Raw genomic sequence first — 13,034 nt, 5'->3', positions numbered from 1 at the left:
TTTTTCGAAGTGTCGAGTCCCTTCCATTTTTCCCCTCTGATTAGTGTTATATAGAGGATGGTTGCCCAGTTGTACTTCCTCTTAAAACAATAATCACCACCTTGGAACCAGCGTGTTCCAGCCAACAGCTTTATGTCGTCGAGCCATCTCTTCAGGGGTCTTCCAATGCCTCTCTTGTGTCCCCATTGTCTCCAGTGAACAATCCTAGAGGTCCACCTGTTGTAGTCTTGTCGAGCTACGTGTCCTACCCATTGCCATTTTAGTCTTGCCACTATCTCTAGGATGTCTGTTACATTAGTTCTTCTCCTGATGTCCTCTGAACGGATCTTATCCCTAAGGCTGATCCCTAGCATCTGTCGCTCCATGGCTCGTTGTGTTCGCTGAAGCTTGCGAGCACTTTCCTTCGTCAGAGTCATCGTTTCCAGACCGTAAGTAGTAACTGGCAGCACGCACGTATTATAAACCTTGGTCTTCAGGTTAATTGGAACATCCTTGTTGGTGAGGATGAATCTTAGTTTTCGGAATGCAGTCCAACTCATACCTATTCTGCGAGGAATTTCTGCGCGTTGGTTGTCTTTTCCAAGTGGACTTAGATATTCAAGAATTTGTATTTTTGTTGCTATGTTATCAAAGCCGGTACAGTAACAATGTATGACATAAATGATCGGAAATTTAATTCTATATAACTTTAGTTAAGTAGTATTTATCGATAGGAAAGGACTGTTGGCCATTGTCAAGACCGTCGAACATTTCCATAAGTACCTGTATGGCCAAGAATTCCTCTTCAGGACTGACCATGAATCATTGAGGTGGCCAGGAAGGACAACTCGCACGTACAACTATGAGATCGAACATCGCTTGGGTCAACGACATGCCAACGCCGATGTCTTGTCCAGAAGACTAAGTTGTGCTACAAGAGGAAGGGCGAATACGAAGTTCCTGTGAAAGAATGGAGCATTCTCCCGGTCCTGAGAAAGGATCACCTCGAAGGAAACTGGAGCGCAGGGCTATGACGAGGACATTGGACTGTTGGCCGAGTGGAAGTGTACCCGTATCCCGAGGCCAGGATGGACGCGTGAGTGACTTCAGGTCCAAGACTAAATCGTACTGCTCACTGGTGAAGCGCGTCTGAGAAGCCTTTCTGAGAACACGTGCTTGGTGGCGGAAGTCTTTCAAGACTTCAATTGGTTGCATCGTTGCTTCAACTGGTGACGCTGCACGTATTGCATGGTGGAGGTTCGAAAGCACACTTCGGGAAACTGGATACATGCCCAGCTGACGTGGAGCACTTCCTGGAGTGTGCAGTGAACAAAGGCCCAAACGGAAGATGTAAAGGTGTAATTAATACGTAAAACGTGGGCGCGCCCCTCGAGAGCGTGGCAACTGGTGTGGCGGAAATCGCTCTAGTCTTTGTTCGTGACCTTTTACGAAGTGGCCGCAGGCGTATCTGTTCGCGAACTGGGATGCAACCTTCGTGAGTGAGTTCGTCAGCAGTATATCACCAGTTTTATACAATGACAATGGTTGTTAAAGTGGGTTCTAAAGGCGATTACGAATAACGTGAAGTGACCCCTTGACCACTAATATTGGTAGGTCTAGAACGCTATCAGGAACCCCCAGTTTTCGCATATGTTCGTAATTCAAGATGATGTGCACATTTATGTAATGAGGGAGAATTTACTCGTCTTGCTGTTCACTTCAGCCACCCGGTGCTGCTCGAATTCTCGCTGTTACGACAGTAGCTCGAGGTACGGCTCAATCAATGTGATTTATTGAGTTTTATATACAGAAGTGATCAGCGTTCTATTAAACTATATATTTACCGAAGTTCTACGTTGGTCATAAAAACTGGTAGAAAGTAGCGAGTCACAAAGCTTGAATATATGACGCAAAGGAGGAGGAATGCTATCAGCATGTGATATGCAAAGTGAGCCCGCCGGTCATTTCGAGGAAATGTGATGGGTAGTTTTTCATTTTTAATTTTTTTTTTTTTGCTATTTACTTTACGTTGCACCGCCACAGATAGGTCTTATGGCGACGATGGGACAGGGAAGGGCTAGGAGTGGGAAGGAAGCGGCCGTGGCCTTAATTAAGGGACAGCCCCAGCCAGCATTTGCCTGGTGTGAAACTGTGAAACCACGAAAAACCATCTTCAGGGCTGTCGAGAGTGGGGTTCGAGCCCAGTATCTGCCGTATGCAAGCTCACAGCTGCGGGCCCCTAACCGCACGGCCAACTCGCCCGGTTTTTTCAAATTTAATAATTGACAACTCACGTTTCGAAAGTCGACGAGCTGTGTGATGAGGGTGCCGTCCGAGCGCTGGAACTCGAGCGTGACCGTGTCTTCACTCACGTTGGACGAGATGCTCTCCTGGAGGACGTCGCCACCCTGGAACAACAATACAAAACATCATTAACACTCCACCCCATACCGACTTGAAAAGGACCGATAGAAGAGCCGATCCTGGTTGGAATAACTCATCATATCTGACCTTTTGCTGTTTATGTGTAGTGCAGTGATTCTGCTGACAGCAAGCAGTAGTAGTCTCAACTGTTGCAATCAGGCATCGTTGCTTCAATTGATGACGCTGCACGTATTGCGCTCACGCCCTGTCCACATTGCAGATATTGAACCGTAGTGTTTGTCGAGGTTTCTCACCAGGCTGATGGAGTACCTTGTGGAAGAATACTGCAATATGGCGAAACGTCGGGAAAGTCAAGGTTCAACCCAGAAGAAGAAGTAAATATCTTAACAGACCGTGCAGATAGAACATAATATACAGCTGTAGTCAATTAGTGGTGTTCCAAGTCCATAACAATTTTCTTGTAATCGCACAATCATACAGGCTGCTGTAACTGTCAGCAAGGTCCAAGTGTTGTTGTAACGTGACAGTAACTGAGCACAACACTCATGAATTACAAAGAAAGTTCCTCAATCAGCGACGCTACGAGCAAGACTGGCGACATATTCGCCAAGTAAAATAACTGCCATACTGGAAACATAGGTAGAAACTTCTAAAGAGAGGGAAACCCAATTTTCGCTCGTCATATCTAATCCTCTGGCTATGCGCCATTGTCTGAGGATCGCCCCGTTGCTCTTGAGCATCTCTACCAGTAACTTCACCAGTCGTTTCGGATGTATATGATGCCTTATTCTCCAAGTCCGAGCTCAAGTTGGCCAGTCCGGTAGTGGTTCGTCCGCCGCCTTTCCAGTAACTGCGCTCAAATAATGGCAACTCACTGAACACTGTATTACCTGTATTACAAATTACAACACAGCTCCGAGTTTCTCAAATGATGCTGTGTTTGTTCAAAGCCAGTGGCGTATGCTGGGCTATCACTAGACTTACGTTGGTTTAGTGAACGTAAAGCGTTAAACGTTTTGAGCTGCAGCCACCAGCCAATTTTTCTTTTAAAATTATATTTGTTCGGGGCGTCGACCTATAGAGATCTTTTGCTCCTACTTACAGCATGTGATATATGAACCTGCGTGTAATTGGAATGGAGGAAGTGTAGTGTTGAATGTGAGCAACGTTAAGGACGACACAAACACTCAGTCTCCAGGCCAGAGATATTAATCATTTACAATTAAAAACCCCTGACCCTGCCGTCCGGGAATCGAACCCGGGACCACCGCGTGACAGGCGGACGAGTTGCCCCCTACACCGCGGGGCCGCACTGCTTCACAAGCTACTGCCAATACTCAACACCTGATCAGTGGAGATGGTTGCCTAATGTTTAGAAAATTGAAGTCTGGCTTTGTGGCTAAATGGATAGAATGGTTGCATTTGGTCCGATGGCCCCGGTTCAATTTTCAGAATCAAACCCCTCACACTGTCAATTCTCCTGGCTTGGGGACTGGCTATTTATGACGTCTTCGCCCTTCATTTTATCCTCATTAGTTCATCACCAAGCCAGATGCCATGCACCATCATCATCATCATCATGACAAAATGAAAATGTTTAATTCTACATCGGTCGTACCCATCGTTCACTGGTTAATTGGCTTCCTCAGGAGATGAGTGGTGGTGTCCGACTCATTATCATGGGTTCGATTCCAACCAACAAAAGAGAACACTAAACCTGAAAGACTGCATTTGATTTTAGCAGATCTACCAATAAAAATAAAACTATATTGTTCCTATAACAGCAGCCTTGCAGTGTCTTCCTACAAGGATGTAGAAGTAAACGGGAGTGAAATACTGATGTACCGGTAACGGCGGTACAGACTAAGTCCCCGTTATGAAAATCTTAAACTTACGTGTTATGCTCCGGAACGCTTACGAAGAACTGACTAGGCAGCGAGCAACAGCTGCGCGCGTGTGACGTAGTGAGCGGGTGACGTCACAGCATGCCTCGCTGCACTACAAAGCCTGGATTGACGTAGAATGTTCTACGAGTTTCGGATCAAATATAAATACGTGCTGCTTCGCTCAGCAGATCAGTGTCAGAGTGTGAGTGTGTGTTGCAGCATGTTATAGTGAGCAGCAGTGCGCTGTAGAATGTGATACCAGTTTGTGGCCGCGATTTCTATAAGCACACTAGACTGTAGTATTCGCACCGTCAGTTCGCGGGTGCGGTAATCGAGCGTGAAGCCGCTGCTAAGTTTCAAGTTCGTGGACTTTAATATAGTCACGTTGAATGTGGACTTATTCAGATTTCCTTATATTGTGACAACCTTTTACTCCGATAGGACGTGAGGTGAATTGTGTATCGTCTGGACATTATTTATTGACTGTTACTCTATACGAGTGTCCAAGACCCGCAAACATTTTCGAGTGTTCGAAATTGAAATTTTATGGACTTAAAACCGATTGCTCCTTGCCGAGGACTCGATACTTTAAGTTATTTAATTTACCAGTCCGTAAACTGTGGTCATGAACTGTGAACTGTGCAGGTGTGAACAGCGCATCTCTATTTTAATGAACAGTGCATTTCCATTTTAATGAACAGTGTATATTTAGTTTATGGACAGTCAAACCAAGGACTGTCAGTACTCAGTTAATTTCGTCTTTTGGTTTCAACACGTGAACGAGTTTGATTCACGAGCGGAACATCTTTATTTCATTTAAATTGAACAGTGCTTCAATGAACTAAGTAATGTGACATTACTTCACGTTGTAATAGGTGCAACAAACTTTCAGTAACTTTAAACTTGACAATCAGTTCCGAGTGGACTTTATTTTGTGAATGTTTCTTTCACTTGACACGTGATAAAGTTAAGTGACATTTCACCGAGACATTTGTGTTTGGACTTTGTCAAAAGCATTTATAAACACTCTATCATCTGTGCAGAAGCAGCCTTTGCACTAACTCGCCCCAGAGCTGAACGATGTTCATTCATGTTCACCATTTACAAGGACTACCTCGACGCCATGGATCTTCAAAGCACCGAATAGATCTTCTAGAACTTCCATCGGGGGACGAATGGTGGTTCGCTGCTATGGAAATGGAGCTGCCGGAATCCAAGGACATCGCCAGCCATAGGACGAGGAACTTTTACGACTGTATACGCTGTACAGAGGTGATATTAATCTCAACTTTTTAATAAACTCTGAAACAAAAGTTTTTAAGATTTCTTTTAAACAAACCCTCTCCCTCTGTATGCACTTCAGCGACTGGTACACGCCCTGCGTCTCATCTATATCGAAGTACCAAATTTACTGTTACAGAGGAGAGGGGTAGAAATTGGCGCCCCAGTCGTATCGGGGCCGATTTGGAGTGCAGTAAAATTATAAATTAGCGCTTCAGCAATATCAGAACTTAATTATGAGTGCAGTAGACATTAAATTGACACTTAACCATTCTAAGCTCAATTTTGAAGTACTAGTAATAATTAAGAAGTGCAGTGATAGACAAAATCGCACTAAAATCGTGTGACTTAGTAATTTAATTCAAATACATTTCCAGTGCTTTATGTGGAATAACTATTAATATTACAGTGAACTTTCTAACAAGATTTACTTCTCTATAATAAGAAGTGTTATCAATGATATGGGATCATTTTTGTGTGTTAAATGTCTTGGAAATTTTTCTCTTTGAATGACTTTGAACATGAACTTTTAACCATTGGACAATAATGGTGATATCTGAATTTTTTTCAAGTGATTTATGATTTTCTTGTTGCTTGGTTTAAATGCATTACCATCAAAATGGAAAATATTTTAGCTGCTATTGAAGCTCTTAAGATTAGCTTAAATGAACGTATCGCCAAATCGCATGCTCAAGTAGGTGCTGATTTACAAGCTCGTATTACCGAGGCTAATGCCGCAACTGCTCAAGTAGGTGCTGATTTACAAGCTCGTATTACCGAGGCTAATGCCGTAACTGCTCAATTAGGTACTACTTTAGAATCTCGTATTACTGAGATTAACACTCGTATTAATGAGATTAACACTCGTATCAATGAGACCAGTACCGCAACTACAGCCAACTTAGAAAGTCGTATCACACAAGTAACTAAAGTAATTAATACCAAGTTTACCGAAGTTAATGCTAATTTGGAAAATAGGCTTACTAAAGCTGGTTCTGAGATTGAAAAAAGATTCTCAGAAACTAATGCGAAGATTAATTCTAAGTTTACGGAAATAAACGAACGCCTCACCCATGACTTAGAAACAGTAAAACAGGACCTTAAACTACAAATAGTTGAAGACTTAAAAGCTTCTTTTCCCACCTCACATCAATTGATTAAGGAAGTTGAAAGCTTAAAGGCAGAATTTAAAGAATCTCATGGTCAGTTATCACAGGCACAAGCAAAAATAGCCTCTATTCAGGATAACATCCATGAATCTTTTAAGACTAACTTTCAGAAAATAAGTAATGAGGTCAATTTACTTAAAACAAGGCAGGAGGAAACAGATAAGCATGTAAAAAACCAATTAGATAGCGCACATACTCAAATCATTCGCATAGGCCGCGATGTAAATGAAGTGAAGCAGGACCTCGAAAAGGAAGTCCAGAGTGTGGAAAACTCCATCTGTGGGCAAGTTAAGACTATCAAGGTCGAATTGCAAGGAAAAATAGAGACGATTGATAATAGAATCTCTCAGGTGGAGAAGGAGGTGTCTACACACCAGTGTCAATGGTCTAGTGGAGATACTTCTAGCATTTCCACAGTTTTAAAATTATCAGACGATAAACCTGCAAAATTTTCCGGAAAGGAAGAGTACACAGCGAAAGAATTCCTTCTCAATATTGAAGAGTACTTTCAAGAGAATAAAGTACGATCCGATCATCAATTGAGGATAGCTTCTAGATTATTGGAGGGGAAAGCACTAAATTGGTACACAGCATTTAAATTTAACATTAAAACCTATGATGAGTTCAAGGAAGCCTTGTTGAAGAGGTTTTGGAATTCGGAAATTCAGCATTTGATTAAGTTACAATTATACTCTAGGAGATACAACACAGCTATTAATTCTTCACGATATTCTGATTTTCTCATTTCCCAATTGAAGAAGATGCAATTCTTTGATCCTCCTTTGCCAGAACAGGAGTTAATACACGTAATAACTTTACAATTTCCGGCGCATGTACAAGAAATTCTTGTGGCAGCCAATGTTCAAGACCTAGAACAACTTGATGATTTATTAAGGAAACTTGACACTGCACATACACAAAATCTACCTAGGGTTACTAAGACGAAAGAGGTTGCAACTAACCATGTCGAAGTTAATAACCCGCCGAGATCGAATCCCGAACCCCGTGAGGAAGTAGAACCACGGAGAGATCCGTTATCTCATTTCCGACGATTCAGGAGACGTCCATACAGGCAAAGTGCGCCTTATAGACGTAATCAAACATGGAAGAAACCTACCGAATCACTTACTCGAGATAGAGATTCGCCGAGAGCCGAGATCGAATGAAGATGGAGAGAAACTCGCGAATATATCCAGAATCGAAACCGGGATGAAGGATTACCTGGCGCTACCTCTTTAGAATATCAAGAGCATGCCAGAAGACAGAACACGACGCCTGCGACCAACCCTGAATCGACAGGCGCAGTAAAAAAAACTTCGACAACACAACAATAAGATTGCCTGAAAACCGTAGCAGAGGGGAAATAATTTGTGTCACTAATATTAATTACTGGTACTTGGATGACTCAGATCTCTTGTATGAAGATCCCACTCCTACAACACCGAAGGTCCAACGAAGCCTTCCAGTTATTAATATTACTTTGGATACCCTTTATGTAACTGCCTTAATCGATTCTGGAGCTCAAGCTTCGTTAATGTCTGAGAGGTTAATTGAAATGTTGAAGGGAGGAGAAGACATGTTATTGATACCAGTCGCACAGATTAAAATTAAAGGGATAGTACCGGACAGGCATATCAAATGTAAATGTCAAGCTTTTGTTACATTTGACATTGAAGGTGTCCAGTTCGAGCATATATTCCTAGTTATTTCACCGATGAAATTCAACGTCATCCTAGGGTCAGATTTCCTAGCCAAGTATGGGGGAATCATTGATTATCCTGCCAACGTCATACGATTTTTTAATATCGACTCTGTAGAGTTGCAGCTGGTAGACTGTAATAATTTGAAGTGCCAAGGTCTGGATACCCCATTCATAGAAACCGGAGGCAAGATGAGCGATGCTTTGCCTGCCGATGAAATAGATTGCGAAGAGGGTAGACCCGGTCAAGAGGGACCCGTCGAGGGCCAGGAAGTGCCCATTTTTGAGGATATATTCGACGAAGGTCGTGATCACTTCATATTTCTCACCAGTGCGGCTGAAAGCCCAGAGTTCGATTCCCGCGTGGCAGAAGCAACTCGACAAATATTTGAGAAATTCCCTGAAGTTTTTGATGACAAACCAGGCGTTATTAGAGATTTTGAATACCAATTGAACGTCAAGGACACCTCTCCTTATAAGAAACGGCCCTATCCAGTTCCTGAGAAGTACCGAGAGGAAGACAGGACTGTGATAAAGGAAATGGAAAATAATGGTATCATTTCTAAATGTGTCACTCCGTATCTAAACCCCCTGGCCATTGTAAAAAAACCGAATGGCAGTCTGCGTTTGTGCCTAGACGCGCGCATGCTCAATGACAGACTTGTATTGGAACATGACCACCCACCTTCACTCAGGGATGTCATCTGGAAATTTAGAGGCATGAAACTCTTCTCTACTATGGACATGACGTCATCTTATTTTCACATCTTATTGGCAGAGGATAGCAGGAAATTCACAGGCTTCATTTTCGAAAACATTACATATGCATTCAATCTTCTCCCTTTCGGGATCAAGAATTCAGGGGCAGTTCTCATCAGGGCTCTTGAGAATCAATTATCCGATGAGATTAAAAAAATCGCAACGATTTATGTTGATGATATCCTGATAGCTTCGGAGTCCTTAGAGCAACACATTGAAGACGTTAATAAGGTACTCGACGAACTCAAAACCAAAAATTTTAAGATAAATGCCTGTAAAAGCCAGTTTTTTAAGACAGAGGTACTGTTTTTGGGTCACCTCATTAGTGGAGACGGGATCAGGCCTAATCCGGCCAAGATTCAAAGCATTTTGGATTTCCCAAAACCCACAAAAATTAAACATGTGAGACAATTCCTGGGACTGTGTCAGTTCTTTGCACAGCATTGCCCAGATTACACCAAAACGGTAGCACCCTTGCAGCTGCTGCTCAAGAAAAATAATAAGTGGAAATGGTCAAAAGAATGCGAGGAGGCTTTTTCCGAAACAAAGAAGATGCTTCAGGGAAGCGTACAGTTAGCATATCCTAACTTTGAATGGCCCTTTTGCCTTGAGTGCGACGCCAGCTCCGTAGGCATCGGCGCAGCGCTATACCAAATCGATCCTGAGAAGCCTGATGTCCGCATCTTTATTTCATTCATGAGCAGGAAGTTGAGACCACATGAGAGGTCCTATACTATTACGGAACTTGAGGCTCTTGCTATTGTATATTCCTTGTTGTACTGGAGGAAGATTATATATGGGTATCCCGTGACCATCTACACGGATCACAAAGCCCTCACATTTATCATGTCTTCTGATCTAACTAGCGAGAGAGTAACCCGGTGGGCACTTTTTATTCAGCAGTTCAACATAACTGTTATCCACAGACCAGGAAGAAAGAACATCCTAGCTGATGCTTTAAGCCGCAATCCGGTCGATGTCGTCACTAGTTATCACATAGAAGTCATGAGCAACGAAGATGAGGAATTTCTTAGAAAATTACAGTACTTACCTCAAGCACAAGGGAGAGATAGGAAGTCCCGAGAATTGATCAGATTTTTTAAGGGTTTGATTCCTGCAAATGATGATGACTATTTTCGCATCTCAATGTTGGCTCAATCTTTTTGCTTTCATGATGGATTACTGTATAAGTATATTGATCATGCCAAAACCAAACGCCGAATTTATGCTCCTCCACGCTTAAGGTCCAACATTATCTGGCACTGTCATTCAATATCTGGACATGCCGGCACGGATAAAGTAATGATGATCATAAAGGAAAAGTTCACTTGGGAGTACATGAGACGTGATATTAGAAACGTTCTCCGAACTTGTGATGTCTGCCAACGAACTAAGCCTAATAATAGATTGTTGAGGGAGTTTCCAAAGCCACTTCTTCCCGAGAAACCTGGTGAAATATTGGCTTTAGACCTATACGGGCCACTCCCCAAGGCGAACCGCGGCAACAGGCACATTGTGGTGGCAGTAGATATCTTCTCTAAGTATACGATGCTACTGCCCATACAGAAGGCTAATGCTGGAAACATCCTCCGAAGGATCAAGAAAAACATTATTCCAGAGATGGGAAAACCGGAGTTCCTACTCACCGATCATGGACCCCAATTTACATCTATGGAGTTCCAAACAGTACTTGAAGAACTCGGTATAAGACACATTATGAATTCTATTCGACACCCAGAGGCTAATCCCGCTGAGAGAATCATGCGCGAGATTACAAGGTTTTGCCGTTTGTATTGCAGAACTCAACACTGGAAATGGATCGAAGTCTTACCCGTGATGCAGCAATGTGTAAATTCAACTGTTCATGAGTCTACGCAGGACATCCCCATGACTGTACATAGAGATGTCATGATTGACAGGCCATGGGACCAAGTATTACCATCACCTCAAGGTCCAGCAATTACTCATCAGACTCGCGTGGACGCAACAAGGGAGAAGCTCAGACACGCTGCTAGAATCAGAGAGAACCGATACCGAAACCGCGCGTTTCGACAACCACTTAGGGTCAATGATTATGTTTTGATAAGAAAACCAGCTGTTACACATCCCGAACTTCGCATTTATGCAAAGTTTTGCCCGCTTTATGTAGGACCATATAGGATTGCAGAGGTTCTCGAGAACGGGGCATACAAAATTAATAAACTGGATGGAAGCATCGAGGGCATTTACAATGCAGCCAACCTAAAGAAATATTTCAGGAGAGAATATCATTAAAAGAAAATCCTATCGAATTTTCTTTTCCCCAGGAGGAGGGGGAGATGTACCGGTAACGGCGGTACAGACTAAGTCCCCGTTATGAAAATCTTAAACTTACGTGTTATGCTCCGGAACGCTTACGAAGAACTGACTAGGCAGCGAGCAACAGCTGCGCGCGTGTGACGTAGTGAGCGGGTGACGTCACAGCATGCCTCGCTGCACTACAAAGCCTGGATTGATGTAGAATGTTCTACGAGTTTCGGATCAAATATAAATACGTGCTGCTTCGCTCAGCAGATCAGTGTCAGAGTGTGAGTGTGTGTTGCAGCATGTTATAGTGAGCAGCAGTGCGCTGCAGAATGTGATACCAGTTTGTGGCCGCGATTTCTATAAGCACACTAGACTGTAGTATTCGCACCGTCAGTTCGCGGGTGCGGTAATCGAGCGTGAAGCCGCTGCTAAGTTTCAAGTTCGTGGACTTTAATATAGTCACGTTGAATGTGGACTTATTCAGATTTCCTTATATTGTGACAACCTTTTACTCCGATAGGACGTGAGGTGAATTGTGTATCGTCTGGACATTATTTATTGACTGTTACTCTATACGAGTGTCCAAGACCCGCAAACATTTTCGAGTGTTCGAAATTGAAATTTTATGGACTTAAAACTGATTGCTCCTTGCCGAGGACTCGATACTTTAAGTTATTTAATTTACCAATCCGTAAACTGTGGTCATGAACTGTGAACTGTGCAGGTGTGAACAGCGCATCTCTATTTTAATGAACAGTGCATTTCCATTCTAATGAACAGTGTACATTTAGTTTATGGACAGTCAAACCAAGGACTGTCAGTACTCAGTTAATTTCGTCTTTTGGTTTCAACACGTGAACGAGTTTGATTCACGAGCGGAACATCTTTATTTCATTTAAATTGAACAGTGCTTCAATGAACTAAGTAATGTGACATTACTTCACGTTGTAATAGGTGCAACAAACTTTCAGTAACTTTAAACTTGACAATCAGTTCCGAGTGGACTTTATTTTGTGAATGTTTCTTTCACTTGACACGTGATAAAGTTAAGTGACATTTCACCGAGACATTTGTGTTTGGACTTTGTCAAAAGCATTTATAAACACTCTATCATCTGTGCAGAAGCAGCCTTTGCACTAACTCGCCCCAGAGCTGAACGATGTTCATTCATGTTCACCATTTACAAGGACTACCTCGACGCCATGGATCTTCAAAGCACCGAATAGATCTTCTAGAACTTCCATCGGGGGACGAATGGTGGTTCGCTGCTATGGAAATGGAGCTGCCGGAATCCGAGGACATCGCCAGCCATAGGACGAGGAACTTTTACGACTGTATACGCTGTACAGAGGTGATATTAATCTCAATTTTTTAATAAACTCTGAAACAAAAGTTTTTAAGATTTCTTTTAAACAAACCCTCTCCCTCTGTATGCACTTCAGCGACTGGTACACGCCCTGCGTCTCATCTCTACCGAAGTACCAAATTTACTGTTACACTATAGAGCGTTGCAGTACAGCGTACATGGAGCGCGCTGTTGCGAAATCGACTCGTGAAGATCACGCTCGAGTGCGACTCAAACAGGGCGTC

General features: G+C 42.8%; 1 protein-coding gene across 1 annotated transcript in view; it reads right to left on the bottom strand.

Moving 5' to 3' along the window:
- oaf (out at first) overlaps positions 1 to 13,034 on the bottom strand; it is a 473,547-nt gene that overhangs the window by 209,946 nt on the left and 250,567 nt on the right. Inside the window, exon 2 of the mRNA XM_068229233.1 lies at positions 2,274 to 2,387. Coding sequence (XP_068085334.1) covers positions 2,274 to 2,387 — 114 coding nt within the window. The remainder of the gene's footprint in view (positions 1 to 2,273; positions 2,388 to 13,034) is intronic.

This window comes from Anabrus simplex, chromosome 9 (assembly GCF_040414725.1).
Source record: "Anabrus simplex isolate iqAnaSimp1 chromosome 9, ASM4041472v1, whole genome shotgun sequence".
In the NCBI taxonomy this organism is placed as follows: Eukaryota; Metazoa; Arthropoda; class Insecta; order Orthoptera; family Tettigoniidae; genus Anabrus; species Anabrus simplex.
The sequence above is the reverse complement of the archived record's forward strand: the minus strand, read 5'-3'. Positions and strand labels throughout refer to the sequence as shown.